Genomic DNA, 18,902 nt, shown 5'->3' on the forward strand with positions numbered 1-18,902 from the left:
CCTTTGAAGGTTATGGAAATGTGAAAGGAATGTAGCATAATATAACACAATAGATCTGGTAAAAGATAATACAAAGAAAAAAACAACCGTTCTTGTGTATTTTTTTGTACCATCATCTTTGAAATGCAAGAGAAAGGCCATGATGTATTATTCCAGGCTAGGTGCAATTTCGATTTTGGCCACTAGATGGCATCAGCGTATGTGCACATTTTTAGACTGATGCAATGAACCATTGCATTAATGTTCAAAATGTTGTATCAAGACTGCCCAAATGTGCCCAATTTGTTTATTAATAACTTTTCATTTTCAAAATTGTGCACTCTCCTCAAACAATAGTATGGTATTATTTCACTGTAATAGCTACTGTAAATTGGACAGTGCAGTTAGATTAACAAGAATTTAAGCTTTCTGCCAATATCAGATATGTCTATGTCCTGGGAAATTTTCTTGTTACTTACAACCTCATGCTAATTGCATTAGCCTACGTTAGCTCAACCGTCCCGTGGAAAGGGCACCGATCCCAACCGATCCCAAAGTGCTCCTTGATATGCCACACCTGTCAGGGGGATGGATTATCTTGGCAAAGGAGAAATGCTCACTAACAGGGATGTAACAGGGATGACGCACACACCACTAGTGTGTGTGTGTGTTTGTGTGAGTGAGAGAGAGAGTGGGTCAGTGTGTGTGTTTGTATGTCTGAGAGAGAAAGTGGTCTGTGTGTGTGTGTGAGTGGGTCAGTGTGTGTGTTTGTATGTCTGAGAGAGAGAGTGGGTCAGTGTGTGTGTGTGTGTGTGTGTGTGTGTGTGTGTGTGTGTGTGTGTGTGTGTGTGTGTGTGTGTGTGTGTGTGTGTGTGAGTGAATTTTAGTCTTCCTCCAGTTCCCTTTCATCCAACCATCGTCCATTCTAACATAATTGAGGCCTGGGTCTCATGTGGATATGTGAGAGCATCTGCGTTAAGTTCATTAGGCACCAATCGCATAGAACCTATGTGTGTTGAGCACATTCAGATGTTCCCGGGAGGCACTCCTTCACTTCTGCTCAGGATGCAGCCACAAGACAAGCATTTTGGTCATGGCAGAGGTGGCCCTGAAACACAAAACGTACAACACAATGAAGTATAAACGGGCTTAGATCCCATGACACCCCATATCAAATGCTTTCCATACAATAGATCTTGTTATACCAATCATATTCTTTGTTTCAGATGCACAATGTCTGACTAATATGGCGTACGCTTGTTTGAAAGGTTTAGAGGGAGAGTGAGTAAAAAGTATTTTATTTAATAAAATAAATGTTTAGAACTTATTCCGTTTTCACACTTTATAGCTTCTGTAGGTTCAAGAACAACTCTACTATTGCAAACCCTGTATCTTCTTATGGCAGAGGTAGTTGCGTGATTGAGGGAGAGAGAAAAGGGAGAGAGAAAGAGAGCGACAGAGAGAAAGAGAGGGGGAGAAATTGTCCCCTTGTTTGCACATTTGCACACCTGAGTGATTAATGTGGAAAGTTCTCTGCCTCTAGACCCACCTGGTCACCTTTTTGACGTGACCTGGGCATGACATTAGCTCCCTTTAGCCTTGCTACTGATGGATTCTACTAAAATGTAACGTTTCAAGTTAAACTGTAGTTTATTTGTATCCTGTGTAGTGAATGATTACTGTGAGTATTAATGGAATTTAGGCCATGAAATTGTGTGTATGCTAATTTAGAAACCATGACCTAATCAGATAAGAGGAAATGGCCTAGGATCAGAGAGCAGGGTCAGGCCCAGGACAGAAGATGGACAAGGTGGGACTCTGACATCTGGCTAAACAAAGAGAGGACCATGGACATTCCACAGGGGAGCCAGAGGGAAACTCATTGGGGTCATAAAATGTATAACTGGAGAGGTGACACCTACAAGGGAAGAGTATAAAATGTGTTGTGATCTTTCTAAATGGATGCACTCAGCTGACTGTATCCTTGGTGTTAAACACTTGAAACTTCTCTTGAGCTTTTGGTCTCAATTCCTTACTGCAAAGAGGTTGCAATAGCCTTTTTATTTTTAACATTGCCATGCTGGAGTCTACCAGCTGATCAGGTAACACTTTCTGAGCCACCTGTTTATAATGTATTAATAAAGGAGCGATCTAGGATTTAAACAACAACAAAGCGGGCAACCTGTCACTCTGTAAACAGCTGAGGAATGGGGCTGGAGAAATGTAACCACTCTCAACTTCATAGACGAAGCGACGGATGCAAGGACAGACCATCCATGAGATCAAAATAAAATACTACTAATAATTGTAAAGATGTTTTGAAGCGATACAGTGTTTGTTTACAATGACATAAAACACACGTATATCTTCCGATGGGGTGAGGAAATTAAACTAAATCATGAAGTAAGCATTTATACGTTACATTGTTCAATTCTCAATGGCTGTATATAATTCATTTCAAAGTCCAAAAATGTATGTACCAATAGCAGATTGCCTCTTGTGACTTGTTTAAAGCTTTAATACATATGATGCTAATAATAATGATACATGTAATTTGTATAGCGCTTTCATTACGCTGTCCTCCATAGTTGGGGACTTGAAGCAGTAGGGGGGTGGCTGGAGTTTGTTATAAGCTTGTTATCATGTTATAACACTCAGTGACCAGCTGATGGGACCGTAGGGGAAAAGCAAAAACAGGTCTGTCAATAAAGTATACCTCTTTGTTGTTTATAATACAGTATTGTCACAGCTGATGAGGGAACTGATTGCAAAGTAAAAATCTGATAATAAATAACATTTCAGGGGAGGCATATTGAAACAATTGAGATTTAGGACATGGGAAGTTTCAACTATATTTTTCCCCACTTGGCTGACAATTTATACCAATTTAATTTAATTTAATGCTCATTTGCGGTGTGTACAAAAGTGAAATGATAGCAGGTCAGGCGACAAGATTCTCCAGAGGAATCGGTTAGAAATGCATCCAACTGGGTCAGACTGCTCTGAACTCTAATTCACATATATGCGATGGTCCTTAGTCGTTACCACGTACCTCCAATTTAAATATATCTTAACCCTTGGTTGAGGTTGTCTTTTGTTTTTCCAGTGTAGTTGAGAGTGACAGATTACACCATTTTAGTACACTTGGGCCCGTGTATGTGTTTAAACAGCAGCCTTTCTGCTCCTGTGACAAGGTAATACGCCAGCCTTCACCATTAATAACACCATCTATTACCTAGCCGAGACATAAACTATAGACAGACATGCTTAGTCCATAGGTGCTTGTGTAGAGTCCGAGCCACACATGTAGACACACAGCGATGCACACTCACATATATTAGATTCTTGAAAGAAAATAAGTTATGGATTGTTTTATATGTTGTTGTTTTATACCTACAGTTGGAAGGGTCCACAATTTGGGCAGCACACACAGCAAATACCAAATAGATGATTGTTGAATTGGGATTTAGGATGAAACCTAGAGGAACCAGGCTGGTCAATCCTCTTCTGGATGCACCGGGTAGAGATTTAAGAGTAAATGTGGCCATTAAGGCCAAACCAATTAGCCACTATGTAAAACTGTAAGAAGGAACACTCTTATAAAAAAGTGTTCCAAAAGTGTTCTTTGGTTGTCCCCGTAGGAAAACCCTTTTTGGTCCCAGGTAGAACTATTTTAGGTTCCATGTAGAACCCTCTGTGAAAATGGTTTCACATGGAACTAAAAAGGGTTCTTCAAAGGGTTAACCGAACTGTTTTAGGTTCTAGATAGCACCTCTTTCTCTAGCAGTGTACAGCCTCAGTGTTCCCAGTAAAAGTGACAGAAGTTGCTCAGAATGCTCACAACGTTCAAGTTTCCGTGCACAAGAACTGAAATTTTGCTCAGTGCTGGAAGAAATTTGAGGGAACATTGGAGCCCAGCGGGTCTGTCTAGAAACTAGCGTGTGACAGATTTATGAGTGCGACGAGACCTTTCAAGACGAGGGCTGCGGAGGTTGTGGGAATTCTAGGAAAGCAAAGCAAGAGGGACCGATGGTCTGTTCCGTATACTGCCACACACTAACGTACAAACTATACTGTATATACAAAACATTAGAACACCTTCCTAATATTGAGTTCCACCCCCTTTTGACCTCAGAACAGCCTCAATTCATTTGGGCATGGGACTCTACAAGGTGTCGAAAGCGTTCCACAGGGATGCTGGCCCATGTTGACTCCAGTGCTTCCCACAGTTGTGTCAAATTGGCTGGATGTCCTCTGAGTGGCACACATACGCAATCCATGTATCATTTGTCTCAAGGCTTAAAAATCCTTTTTTAACCCGTCTCCTCCCCTTCATCTACACTGATTGAAGTGGATTTTTTTGACATCAATAAGGGACCATAGCTTTCACCTGGTCAGTCTATAGTATGTCATAGAAATAGCAGGTGTTCCTAATGTTTTGTACAATCAGTGTATACAGGGCATTCGAAAAGTATTCAGACCCCTTGACTTTTTCCACATTTTGTTAAGTTACAAGCTTAATTATAAAATTGATAAAAAAAAAAAAATCCTCTCATCAATCTACACACAATACCCCATAATGACAAGCAATTTTTTCAAATGTATATATATAAAAATACCTGAAGTATCACATTTACCATTTACATAACTATTCAGACCATTTACTCAGTACTTTGTTGAAGCACCTTTGGCAGCGATTAGCCTCGAGTCATCTTGGGTATGATGCTACAAGCTTGACACACCTGTATTTGGGGAGTTTTCAAGCTCTGGGAGACTTGAGAGGAACTCTGGAGTTCTTTCAGAGTGACCATCGGGTTTTTGGTCACCTCCCTGATTGCTCAGTCCGGCCAACTGTAGGGAGAGTCTTGGTGGTTGGAAACTTCTTCCATTTAAGAATGATGGAGGCCACTGTGGTCGTGGGGACCTTCTATACTATAGAAATAGTTTGGTACCCTTCCCCAGATCTGTGCCTTGACACAATCCTGTCTCGGCGCTCTAAGGACAATTCCTTCGACCTTGTGGCTTGGTTATTGCTCTGACATGCACTGTAAACTGTGGGATCTTATATAGAGAGGTGTGTGACTTTCCAAATCATGTCCAATCAATGGAATTTACCACAGGTGGACTCCAATCAAGTTGAAGAAACATCTCAAGGATGATCAAAGGAAACAGGATACACCCGACCTCAATTTCGAGACTCATTGCAAAGGGTCTGAATACAAACGTAAATAAGGTATTTCATATTTTTGTGTTTTTTGGGGGGCAAAAAATATCTAAAAACCTGTTTTCGTTTGTCATTATAGGGTATTGTGTGTAGATTGATGGGGAAAATGTGTATTTAATCCATTTTAGAATAAGGCTGTAACGTAACAAAATGTGGAAAAAGTCAAGGGATCTGAATACTTTCCGAATGCACTAGTATCTGAGTATCCTTATCTGAGGGAGACATAGTTCTACACCATTGCACACCATTTTTGCATATCATTGCAAAGATGATTTACTATGATAAGCAACCGTAACGTTTTATACAGACCAGAGAACATTTTTGGAATGCAGCAATTCACGTTTGGTTTGGTCACATGGACTGGTTATAAGTATATTTATTTTAGATGCACATAAATGATCACTGCCATCTTGTTAACAAGTAAGCTGCAAGTATTTTGAGTAATACCGTTATGTTTTAAGCAGATAGAAAATGTTACCCTAAATTAGTGCTGCACTCATTATAAAATAACTATATGATTCATTCCACAACCTGTCAGTGACTTGTTTGATCTTAAAGTGTAGGTGCAGTCCTAATTCACAAGGAAATGCAAAGTGTGCCTGGCTTGTGCCTGGCTTAGAAGTGAGGACTGGCAACTCGCTGCTGTGGCATCTCCTCACCAGGAGAGAGCAGTATTGAACTAGACTGGGCTCTGTGTCGCTGTCAGCAGTACTGCAGAGGACCATGCTCTGGGTTGAAGTTTCCCCTCCCCAATCCTAACCTTTGCAAAATGCAAAACTGACCCAAGATCAGCGTCTAGGAGCAACTTCACCCCAATCCAAGAACCACACTCTCTAATAGTTGGTGTATATAGAGGCAGAGTGCTTTAACATCATGTAAATGTTGGATCCAAAGGATGTATTTGAATAGTGTGTACAGTACCTGTCCTGTTGAGCAGGTTGTGTCGGGCCCTAATGAAGCCCAGGATGTCTTCGTCTGTCTGTTGGTCTCCAGTCAGAGGGAAGAAGGACTTTGAGAGGTCAGTGGAGGACAGGGCTCTGGAACACACAAACACACACACACACACACACACACACACACAGTAAGACACACTAAATCGCTCCAAATTAAACAATTTTATCAATCCCACCCCTCCACACACACAGGCATCTCTTTGTTACACTCACACACACATTTTAGTAATTTAGCAGACGCTCTTAACCAGAGCGACTTACAGTAGTGAGCGGATTACAAATTGTAAAAAATCCCATACTGGTACATCATGGGAATAGAACCCACAACCCTGGCGTTTTACATTTTTTCTAAATTAGCAAAAATGCTTAAAAACCTGTTTTCGCTTTGTATGGACTTGGTCTTTTACCAAATAGGGCAATGTTCTGAATACCACCCCTACCTTGTCACAACACAATCGGCTCAAACGCATTAGGAAGGAAAGAAATTCCACAAATTTACTTTTAACAAGGCACACCTGTTAATTGAAATGCATTCCAGGTGACTACCTCATGAAGCTGGTTGAGAGAATGCCAAGAGTGTGCAAAGCTGTCATCAAGGCAAACGGTGGCTACCTTGAAGAATCTCAAATATAAAATATATTTAGATTTGTTGAACACTTTTTTGGTTACTACAGGATTACATATGTGTTACCCATAGGCAGACACAAAGGAAGGAACCTGCTAACACTGATTTAGAGAAATTATATTGCGTGAATATTCTACAGACCAACTGTCATAAAAGGCTTGACACAAACTTGGAGCCAGAGAACTAACCTTTATCAATGCAGGATGTTTTTCTTTGAAATAGTTTGATAAAAAACAGTGATTATACAGTAACAAAAGAGATGATCATGGTTGATGAAATGAATTAAAGGGGAATTTCACCTTGGGGGAATCAGGGCTTGTTTTCGTCATGTCCGAGGCATTTCTACAACAGTGAGATGTGGTTCACACATTGCCCAGGAGGAAGGCAGGTCTGGGGTTTCACACGCTGAATGGTACACCTTATGACAGCTTCTGTTGTATTGATGGGGAGGGAGGTGGCATTTGGTGAAGCCTTCATATTATATAGTGATCGCCCTATACACTTTTGTGCGCATAGATATGGTTGTCCTTGTTCGATAGAGGCATTGTGCGTCTTTCAGCGATGTTCCTATCGCCGGATTCATTGCTAAATATATAAGCAGACACATTTTTTCCAGTCTGAAAGACAACAACTTGTGTTGGGCGGTTCTTCCTGTTCTGGCCTCCATCCTTTCCCAAGGCGGCCATATTTGAAAACAACACAATCCTTTGGGCAAAACTGAATGAACTGACCAGAGGCAATGGTTTCAAGTGATTCCTCTCAGCAACACAAATTTGACCATGGAGCATTTTGTTATGTTCTATAAGCTACATGTGACAATACAGAGGCGGATGCAAGATGCAAGCAACGATGGTTTAATGAATACAGTTTACAGCAGCAACAGGACAGACAGACTGTACTCAGACGGAATCCGACCCAGGGACTAGGGCGCATATACCGATGATAGCGTGCTGAGAAATCCAGGGGAATGTGTCCGGATGGGTAGGAAGGAGCACAGAAGATAATCCACACAAGTGCGGCGAGAGACAGAGCCCAGACACACGACACAACCTCAGGGAAGTAACAATGATCTGACAACAAGAAACACTGGTTACAGAACATATAAAGGGAAGATAAGTGATTCCAGCTGGCGCAGACAATCAGGCCGAGATTGGGAACCACGCCCACACAAACACGGGAGAGAGAGAGAGAGAGAGAGAGAGAGAGAGAGAGAAAAAGAGAAAGAGAAAGAGAAAGAGAGAGAAGGAGGCAGTGGATTCATGAACCGTGACAATACACCCCCCCCCTAGGAACGCCTCTTGGCGTTCCCAGGCGAATCTACCTGTCGATTGAAATCATCGATAAGGGAGTGATCCAGAATGTCCCTAGCAGGTACCCAACTTCTCTCCTCCGGACCGTAACCCTCCCAGTCCACCAGGTACTGGATTCCGCGTCCCCTCCTTCTAGAGTCCAAAATACGATTGACAGAAAAGGTGGGTACCCCATCAACAAGTCGTGGCGGCGGGGGAACCGGGACCGGCGGGTTAATGCGTGCCTGAAACACAGGTTTTATTTTAGACACATGAAAGGTAGGATGAATTCTCCTATACGCCGGAGGAAGCTTGAGCCGGACCGCCACCGGACTAATGATCCTGGTGACTTTGAAAGGGCCGATAAATTTGGGGGCAAGCTTGTTCGAAACGGATCGGAGTGGAATGTTCTTAGTAGAAAGCCACACTCCTTGGCCAACGACGTATACCGGAGGCTTCGACCGGCGGCGATCGGCCTTAGCCTTGGTGCGCGCCCCCACCCGGAGAAGAGTCTCACGGGCTCTGCTCCATGCGTGACGGCACCTCTGGATGAAAGCGTGAGCGGAGGGAACAGTGACCTCGGACTCCGTACTGGGAAAGATAGGTGGCTGGTAACCTAAACTACACTCAAACGGAGAGAGACCCGTGGCTGCCACTGGCAACGAATTGTGAGCGTACTCAACCATAGAGAGTTGTTGACTCCAGGAAGAGGGATTCTTAGAAACCAAACATCGCAACACTCTCTCCAAATCTTGGTTGGCCCTCTCCGTTTGACCGTTGCTCTGGGGATGAAACCCTGAAGACAGACTGACACTCGCTCCCAGTAACCTACAAAACTCTTGCCAAAACTTGGACACAAATTGGGGCCCCCTGTCAGAAACTACGTCCATCGGCAGGCCATGTAAGCGAAAGACGTGATCCACGACAGTTACCGCTGTCTCCTTGTCAGATGGTAATTTAGGCAAGGGAATAAAATGAGCCGCCTTCAAGAACCGGTCCACCACGGTCAAAACAACCGTCTTGCCCTGGGAGGGCGGGAGGGCGGTAACAAAATCTAGCGCGATGTGGGACCAGGGTCTCGAAGGGACCGACAGCGGTTGGAGTAACCCATCTGGAGGTCGATTAGAAGTCTTCCCAGTGGCACAAACCGAGCAAGCCAAGACAAAACTGTGAATGTCACGAGCCATCAGTGGCCACCAAAAGCGTTGCTTAACCAAAAAGCTAGTGCGGCTGACTCCTGGATGACACGCTACGTTGGAGCAATGCCCCCACCGAATAACATCGGACCGACACCCCTCCGGCACAAACAACCGATTAGGCGGGCAACCGGGCGGAGGCTTTACCCCTTCTAAGGCCGTTTTGACCCTCGATTCAACCTCCCATGTGAGTGTGGAGACCACTAGGGTCCCGGGTAGGATGCACTCGGGAGTGGATGGGCGTTCGGAATGGTCAAAAATGCGAGAAAGGGAATCGGGTTTGACATTCTTGGAACCCGGGCGATACGAGAGAGAGAAGTCAAAACGTCCGAAAAAGAGTGCCCACCGTGCCTGCCTGGAGTTGAGTCGCTTGGCGGTTCTGATATATTCCAAATTTTTGTGATCGGTCCAAACTATAAAAGGTACCCCCGAACCCTCTAACCAATGGCGCCACTCCTCCAGTGCTAACTTCACTGCCAACAACTCTCTGTTGCCAATGTCGTAGTTGCGTTCCGCAGGTGATAACCGATGGGACAGGAACGCGCAAGGGTGCATCTTGTCGTCAGAAGAGGAACGTTGGGAAAGTACCGCACCTACCCCCACCTCTGAAGCGTCCACCTCCACCACGAACTGACGCGAGGGATCGGGAGCTATGAGGATGGGGGCCGAAACAAAGCGGCTCTTGAGTTTGGCGAATGCAGCCTCGGCTGTATCGGACCACCTGAACGTCACTCTGGGGGAGGTTAAGGCGGTAAGAGAAGCGACTATCTGGCTAAAGTTGCGAACGAAACGCCGGTAGAAATTGGCGAATCCCAGAAACCTCTGTAGGGCCTTACGGGAATCTGGGCTTGGCCAATCCACCACAGCCTTAACCTTGTCAGGATCCATGTGAATACCTTCAGTCGAGACGATGTAACCTAGGAATGGAACGGATTGTGCATGAAAAATGCATTTCTCCGCCTTGACAAAAAGTCCATTCTCCAACAACCTCTGAAGCACTCGTCTGACGTGCTGAACGTGTTCCTGGAGAGAAGAAGAAAAAATCAGTATGTCATCCAGGTAAACATATATGAACTGATCAATCATATCTCTCAGCACGTCATTGACGAGTGCCTGGAAAACCGCTGGGGAGTTGGATAGCCCAAAAGGAATGACCAAATATTCGAAGTGCCCTCTGGGGGTGTTAAACGCGGTCTTCCATTCATCCCCCCTCCTTATGCGAACCAAATGATATGCATTACGTAAATCCAACTTAGTGAACACGGATGCTCCCTGTAACCTTTCAAAGGCTGAGGACATCAACGGTAAGGGATAGGTATTCTTCACTGTGATGTTATTCAACCCACGGTAATCAATGCAAGGACGCAGAGATCCGTCCTTCTTCCCCACAAAGAAGAACCCCGCCCCCGCTGGAGAAGAGGAAGGACGAATGAATCCAGAGGCCAGAGAATCAGAGATGTATCTCTCCATAGCCTCCCTCTCAGGAACAGAGAGTGAATATAACTTGCCTTTAGGCGGAGACTCACCTGGCAATAATTCTATTGCACAGTCATAGGGACGATGCGGAGGAAGAGAAGCAGCACGGGACTTGCTGAACACCTCCTTCAGGTCGAGGTATTCAACGGGCACGTTAGACAAATCCACTGCCTCCTCTAGAAACACAGAATCAGACACAGATGAACAAGCAGACACTAAACAGGACTCAAGACACTTGTTACTCCACATGGATATAGAGTTATGACCCCAGTCAACTCTGGGGTTGTGTTGGGTGAGCCAAGGGTGGCCGAGAACTAATGGTGCAAGGGGTGAGTCCATGAGTAGAAATGATAGTGTCTCAGTGTGATTGCCAGAAGTGATGAGTGTGATAGGTTCAGTGGTGTGAGAAATGTTGGGGAGTTCTTGACCATTTAGAGCGTTGACGGATATCTTGTGCGTGAGTGAGGTGATAGGAATCTGGAGTTTGTGAGCGAGCTTGAAGTCCATAAAATTACCCTCTGCTCCTGAGTCCAGTAAGGCTTGGGTGTCGTGCGTGTGGGTGGCCCATCTTAGTCTTACCGGGAGGAGAGTAGATGATGAGGTCTTCTCTGTGGTGACACCACCCGATAGTAGCCTCATACTTACTACCGGGCCTGATCTTTTACCGGGCAGGAGTGGATAAAGTGGCCCGCTCTACCACAGTAGAGACAGAGTCCTTGGGATCTCCGCCGCTGGCATGCCAGCCCTCCGTGTCGTTATACGGTCTGTTAGGGCATGCTCGGCGGCCAATACGACTCAGACGAGCGTCGACCCTCAAGGCTAGTTCCACTAGTCCATTTAAACTCCTGGGAAGGTCCAGAACATAAATCTCCTTCTGGATCCGGTCCTCCAGCCCATGCAGGAACATGTCCCACTGCGCCTCCTCGTTCCACTGACACTCTGCGGCCAGAGTGCGGAATTGGATGGAGTATTCCGATACTGAACGGTCTCCTTGGCGAAGGTCAGCGAGTAGTCTGGCCGCCTCCCTACCCGCCACGGCCCGATCGAAGACCCTTCTCATCTCCTCGGAGAGTGTCTGGAAAGAGGTGCAGCATGGGTCCTGGTTCGCCCACACCGCCGTTCCCCAAAGAGCCGCTTTGCCTGATAGCAGTGTGAGTACGAATGCTACCTTAGACTGTTCACGGTTGAAGGTCCGTGGCTGCAACGAGAAATGCATGGAACATCTCGTAAGAAAAGCTCTGCAATAGTCAGGATCACCTGAATAACCCTCTGGTGTCGGTAGCCGTGGCTCTAGCTGGGAATCCGGCTCTGGCGGGGCGGGTTGAACTGCCGGTGTAGGTGGCGCAGCGAGACCCCTCAGATGTTGTAATTGTTGGGTCAGCTGGGATACCTGCGTCGCAAGGGCTTGTACTGCCCGACCTGTGCTGGAGATGTTCTCCTCTTGTTGATCCATTCTCGTGATACTGCGGGAAATGAATTCGGTCAGACTCGTTGAACTCGCTGCATCCATGGTCAGGTCAGATCATTCTGTGACAATACAGAGGCGGATGCAAGATGCAAGCAACGATGGTTTAATGAATACAGTTTACAGCAGCAACAGGACAGACAGACTGTACTCAGACGGAATCCGACCCAGGGACTAGGGCGCATATACCGATGATAGCGTGCTGAGAAATCCAGGGGAATGTGTCCGGATGGGTAGGAAGGAGCACAGAAGATAATCCACACAAGTGCGGCGAGAGACAGAGCCCAGACACACGACACAACCTCAGGGAAGTAACAATGATCTGACAACAAGAAACACTGGTTACAGAACATATAAAGGGAAGATAAGTGATTCCAGCTGGCGCAGACAATCAGGCCGAGATTGGGAACCACGCCCACACAAACACGGGAGAGAGAGAGAGAGAGAGAGAGAGAGAGAGAGAAAAAGAGAAAGAGAAAGAGAGAGAAGGAGGCAGTGGATTCATGAACCGTGACAATACACCCCCCCCCTAGGAACGCCTCTTGGCGTTCCCAGGCGAATCTACCTGTCGATTGAAATCATCGATAAGGGAGTGATCCAGAATGTCCCTAGCAGGTACCCAACTTCTCTCCTCCGGACCGTAACCCTCCCAGTCCACCAGGTACTGGATTCCGCGTCCCCTCCTTCTAGAGTCCAAAATACGATTGACAGAAAAGGTGGGTACCCCATCAACAAGTCGTGGCGGCGGGGGAACCGGGACCGGCGGGTTAATGCGTGCCTGAAACACAGGTTTTATTTTAGACACATGAAAGGTAGGATGAATTCTCCTATACGCCGGAGGAAGCTTGAGCCGGACCGCCACCGGACTAATGATCCTGGTGACTTTGAAAGGGCCGATAAATTTGGGGGCAAGCTTGTTCGAAACGGATCGGAGTGGAATGTTCTTAGTAGAAAGCCACACTCCTTGGCCAACGACGTATACCGGAGGCTTCGACCGGCGGCGATCGGCCTTAGCCTTGGTGCGCGCCCCCACCCGGAGAAGAGTCTCACGGGCTCTGCTCCATGCGTGACGGCACCTCTGGATGAAAGCGTGAGCGGAGGGAACAGTGACCTCGGACTCCGTACTGGGAAAGATAGGTGGCTGGTAACCTAAACTACACTCAAACGGAGAGAGACCCGTGGCTGCCACTGGCAACGAATTGTGAGCGTACTCAACCATAGAGAGTTGTTGACTCCAGGAAGAGGGATTCTTAGAAACCAAACATCGCAACACTCTCTCCAAATCTTGGTTGGCCCTCTCCGTTTGACCGTTGCTCTGGGGATGAAACCCTGAAGACAGACTGACACTCGCTCCCAGTAACCTACAAAACTCTTGCCAAAACTTGGACACAAATTGGGGCCCCCTGTCAGAAACTACGTCCATCGGCAGGCCATGTAAGCGAAAGACGTGATCCACGACAGTTACCGCTGTCTCCTTGTCAGATGGTAATTTAGGCAAGGGAATAAAATGAGCCGCCTTCAAGACCGGTCCACCACGGTCAAAACAACCGTCTTGCCCTGGGAGGGCGGGAGGGCGGTAACAAAATCTAGCGCGATGTGGGACCAGGGTCTCGAAGGGACCGACAGCGGTTGGAGTAACCCATCTGGAGGTCGATTAGAAGTCTTCCCAGTGGCACAAACCGAGCAAGCCAAGACAAAACTGTGAATGTCACGAGCCATCAGTGGCCACCAAAAGCGTTGCTTAACCAAAAAGCTAGTGCGGCTGACTCCTGGATGACACGCTACGTTGGAGCAATGCCCCCACCGAATAACATCGGACCGACACCCCTCCGGCACAAACAACCGATTAGGCGGGCAACCGGGCGGAGGCTTTACCCCTTCTAAGGCCGTTTTGACCCTCGATTCAACCTCCCATGTGAGTGTGGAGACCACTAGGGTCCCGGGTAGGATGCACTCGGGAGTGGATGGGCGTTCGGAATGGTCAAAAATGCGAGAAAGGGAATCGGGTTTGACATTCTTGGAACCCGGGCGATACGAGAGAGAGAAGTCAAAACGTCCGAAAAAGAGTGCCCACCGTGCCTGCCTGGAGTTGAGTCGCTTGGCGGTTCTGATATATTCCAAATTTTTGTGATCGGTCCAAACTATAAAAGGTACCCCCGAACCCTCTAACCAATGGCGCCACTCCTCCAGTGCTAACTTCACTGCCAACAACTCTCTGTTGCCAATGTCGTAGTTGCGTTCCGCAGGTGATAACCGATGGGACAGGAACGCGCAAGGGTGCATCTTGTCGTCAGAAGAGGAACGTTGGGAAAGTACCGCACCTACCCCCACCTCTGAAGCGTCCACCTCCACCACGAACTGACGCGAGGGATCGGGAGCTATGAGGATGGGGGCCGAAACAAAGCGGCTCTTGAGTTTGGCGAATGCAGCCTCGGCTGTATCGGACCACCTGAACGTCACTCTGGGGGAGGTTAAGGCGGTAAGAGAAGCGACTATCTGGCTAAAGTTGCGAACGAAACGCCGGTAGAAATTGGCGAATCCCAGAAACCTCTGTAGGGCCTTACGGGAATCTGGGCTTGGCCAATCCACCACAGCCTTAACCTTGTCAGGATCCATGTGAATACCTTCAGTCGAGACGATGTAACCTAGGAATGGAACGGATTGTGCATGAAAAATGCATTTCTCCGCCTTGACAAAAAGTCCATTCTCCAACAACCTCTGAAGCACTCGTCTGACGTGCTGAATGTGTTCCTGGAGAGAAGAAGAAAAAATCAGTATGTCATCCAGGTAAACATATATGAACTGATCAATCATATCTCTCAGCACGTCATTGACGAGTGCCTGGAAAACCGCTGGGGAGTTGGATAGCCCAAAAGGAATGACCAAATATTCGAAGTGCCCTCTGGGGGTGTTAAACGCGGTCTTCCATTCATCCCCCCTCCTTATGCGAACCAAATGATATGCATTACGTAAATCCAACTTAGTGAACACGGATGCTCCCTGTAACCTTTCAAAGGCTGAGGACATCAACGGTAAGGGATAGGTATTCTTCACTGTGATGTTATTCAACCCACGGTAATCAATGCAAGGACGCAGAGATCCGTCCTTCTTCCCCACAAAGAAGAACCCCGCCCCCGCTGGAGAAGAGGAAGGACGAATGAATCCAGAGGCCAGAGAATCAGAGATGTATCTCTCCATAGCCTCCCTCTCAGGAACAGAGAGTGAATATAACTTGCCTTTAGGCGGAGACTCACCTGGCAATAATTCTATTGCACAGTCATAGGGACGATGCGGAGGAAGAGAAGCAGCACGGGACTTGCTGAACACCTCCTTCAGGTCGAGGTATTCAACGGGCACGTTAGACAAATCCACTGCCTCCTCTAGAAACACAGAATCAGACACAGATGAACAAGCAGACACTAAACAGGACTCAAGACACTTGTTACTCCACATGGATATAGAGTTATGACCCCAGTCAACTCTGGGGTTGTGTTGGGTGAGCCAAGGGTGGCCGAGAACTAATGGTGCAAGGGGTGAGTCCATGAGTAGAAATGATAGTGTCTCAGTGTGATTGCCAGAAGTGATGAGTGTGATAGGTTCAGTGGTGTGAGAAATGTTGGGGAGTTCTTGACCATTTAGAGCGTTGACGGATATCTTGTGCGTGAGTGAGGTGATAGGAATCTGGAGTTTGTGAGCGAGCTTGAAGTCCATAAAATTACCCTCTGCTCCTGAGTCCAGTAAGGCTTGGGTGTCGTGCGTGTGGGTGGCCCATCTTAGTCTTACCGGGAGGAGAGTAGATGATGAGGTCTTCTCTGTGGTGACACCACCCGATAGTAGCCTCATACTTACTACCGGGCCTGATCTTTTACCGGGCAGGAGTGGATAAAGTGGCCCGCTCTACCACAGTAGAGACAGAGTCCTTGGGATCTCCGCCGCTGGCATGCCAGCCCTCCGTGTCGTTATACGGTCTGTTAGGGCATGCTCGGCGGCCAATACGACTCAGACGAGCGTCGACCCTCAAGGCTAGTTCCACTAGTCCATTTAAACTCCTGGGAAGGTCCAGAACATAAATCTCCTTCTGGATCCGGTCCTCCAGCCCATGCAGGAACATGTCCCACTGCGCCTCCTCGTTCCACTGACACTCTGCGGCCAGAGTGCGGAATTGGATGGAGTATTCCGATACTGAACGGTCTCCTTGGCGAAGGTCAGCGAGTAGTCTGGCCGCCTCCCTACCCGCCACGGCCCGATCGAAGACCCTTCTCATCTCCTCGGAGAGTGTCTGGAAAGAGGTGCAGCATGGGTCCTGGTTCGCCCACACCGCCGTTCCCCAAAGAGCCGCTTTGCCTGATAGCAGTGTGAGTACGAATGCTACCTTAGACTGTTCACGGTTGAAGGTCCGTGGCTGCAACGAGAAATGCATGGAACATCTCGTAAGAAAAGCTCTGCAATAGTCAGGATCACCTGAATAACCCTCTGGTGTCGGTAGCCGTGGCTCTAGCTGGGAATCCGGCTCTGGCGGGGCGGGTTGAACTGCCGGTGTAGGTGGCGCAGCGAGACCCCTCAGATGTTGTAATTGTTGGGTCAGCTGGGATACCTGCGTCGCAAGGGCTTGTACTGCCCGACCTGTGCTGGAGATGTTCTCCTCTTGTTGATCCATTCTCGTGATACTGCGGGAAATGAATTCGGTCAGACTCGTTGAACTCGCTGCATCCATGGTCAGGTCAGATCATTCTGTGACAATACAGAGGCGGATGCAAGATGCAAGCAACGATGGTTTAATGAATACAGTTTACAGCAGCAACAGGACAGACAGACTGTACTCAGACGGAATCCGACCCAGGGACTAGGGCGCATATACCGATGATAGCGTGCTGAGAAATCCAGGGGAATGTGTCCGGATGGGTAGGAAGGAGCACAGAAGATAATCCACACAAGTGCGGCGAGAGACAGAGCCCAGACACACGACACAACCTCAGGGAAGTAACAATGATCTGACAACAAGAAACACTGGTTACAGAACATATAAAGGGAAGATAAGTGATTCCAGCTGGCGCAGACAATCAGGCCGAGATTGGGAACCACGCCCACACAAACACGGGAGAGAGAGAGAGAGAGAGAGAAAAAGAGAAAGAAAGAGAGAGAGAGAGGGAGGCAGTGGATTCATGAACCGTGACACTACATGGTGACATTCAACCATACATGTTTCAACTGGAATATAGCGATGAGGATTCGAAACGAAGTGTTGGATTAAGCTGTTAGAAGCTCAGCGACAGCCGACGTCATTTTTCCTGCAAGCTGCCAATTAACATTAGTTTATCTATTGAAACTCATATTGAGTATTGCCTGCAAACATACTACTGTGTGACAGTGGGGGGGAAACAAATAATGTTTCTGTTTGCTAACTTAACTAGGTAGCTAGCTAGGTAGCTACGTTAGCTAAACAACTACCGGTAGATATATCTATGACTAAAAATAGAAGAGGTTTTACAATTAGAGATCTTTTGTATCCTGGTTGTAAAACGTCTTCTCCTTCTTCTCATTCCTTCCTTCTCCTACAACATTGCAACCAGCCAAGTAAAGCTAGGTTAACCAGCAAACGTTAGCACATGACTGGAGTTGGCTTGTTAGCTTGGCGCCTGCTAACTTATGTGTCACGCCTCGCGTTTGTAACTTGTTAGCAAACATGTGTAACATCAGCAACTACATAGTTTTACTAGCTAACTATCTAACATAATTGACGAGGGTTGACATTGATTATGATTATAACCATGGATGCATTTCAATCACAAAATTATAGGCATGACGCAAGATAGGATTCCAAGATGTGAATAACAAGTATTGTATATCCAGCAAGCTAGCTAAGTTTACTAGCAAACATTTAGGAGAAACAATATTACAATACATCTCAAAAACTGAAGCTGCCTTTAGTATAAAAATAGTTGCCTAAGCATGCCTGATAGAAATGGCTGTAGGTAGACACTGTATGCCAACCTAAACTCAGCAAAAAAAGAAACGTCCCTTTTTTAGGACCCTGTCTTTCAAAGATAATTCGTAAAAATCCAAATAACTTCACAGATCTTCATTGTAAAAGGGTTTAAACACTGTTTCCCATGCTTGTTCAATGAACCATAAACAATTAATGAAAATACACCTGTGGAACGGTCGTTAAAACACAAACAGCTTACAGACGGTAGGCAGTTAACCTCTCTTGGGTAGGGGAAAGTATTATGATGTCCGGATGAAAAGCGTGCCCAAACTAAACTGCCTGTTACTCAGGCCCAGAAGCTAGGATTTGCATATAATTGGTAGATAACACTCTAAAGTTTCTAAAACTGTTCAAATTATGTCTGTGAGTATAACAGAACTGATATCGCAGGCGAAACCCTGAGGACAAACCATCCCCCCAAAAAACTTTATTATAAGGCCAAGTTGTCCCAGATTGCAGTTCCTAGGGCTTCCACTAGATGTCAACAGTCTTTAGAAAGAGTTTTAGGCTGGTTTTTGGAAAAATGAGCCAGAAATTGTAGTTTTTCTAGGTGGCTCCCATTTTGGCTGTAGTGTTTCCAAGCGTGTGGAAGAGAGCGAGTTCTTTGGTATTTTTCTCCGGTAAAGACAATAACGATTCTCCGTCTTAAATTTGATCGTTTATTTACGTATTAGAGTACCTAAGGTTTGATTATAAACGTTGTTTGACT

General features: G+C 46.6%; 1 protein-coding gene across 2 annotated transcripts in view; it reads right to left on the reverse strand.

Moving 5' to 3' along the window:
• Window positions 1–270: 270 nt before the first annotated feature.
• kif6 (kinesin family member 6) overlaps window positions 271–18,902 on the reverse strand; it is a 171,070-nt gene continuing 152,438 nt past the window's right edge. For both annotated transcript variants that reach the window (XM_055899170.1, XM_055899169.1), the window contains 2 exons: window positions 6,125–6,240; window positions 271–1,087 (listed from right to left, as the gene is read on the reverse strand). In XM_055899170.1, the coding sequence (XP_055755145.1) occupies window positions 1,071–1,087; window positions 6,125–6,240 (133 nt within the window). In that variant the 3' untranslated portion in view covers window positions 271–1,070. The remainder of the gene's footprint in view (window positions 1,088–6,124; window positions 6,241–18,902) is intronic.

This window comes from Salvelinus fontinalis, chromosome 35, assembly GCF_029448725.1.
Source record: "Salvelinus fontinalis isolate EN_2023a chromosome 35, ASM2944872v1, whole genome shotgun sequence".
Classification (NCBI taxonomy): Eukaryota; Metazoa; Chordata; class Actinopteri; order Salmoniformes; family Salmonidae; genus Salvelinus; species Salvelinus fontinalis.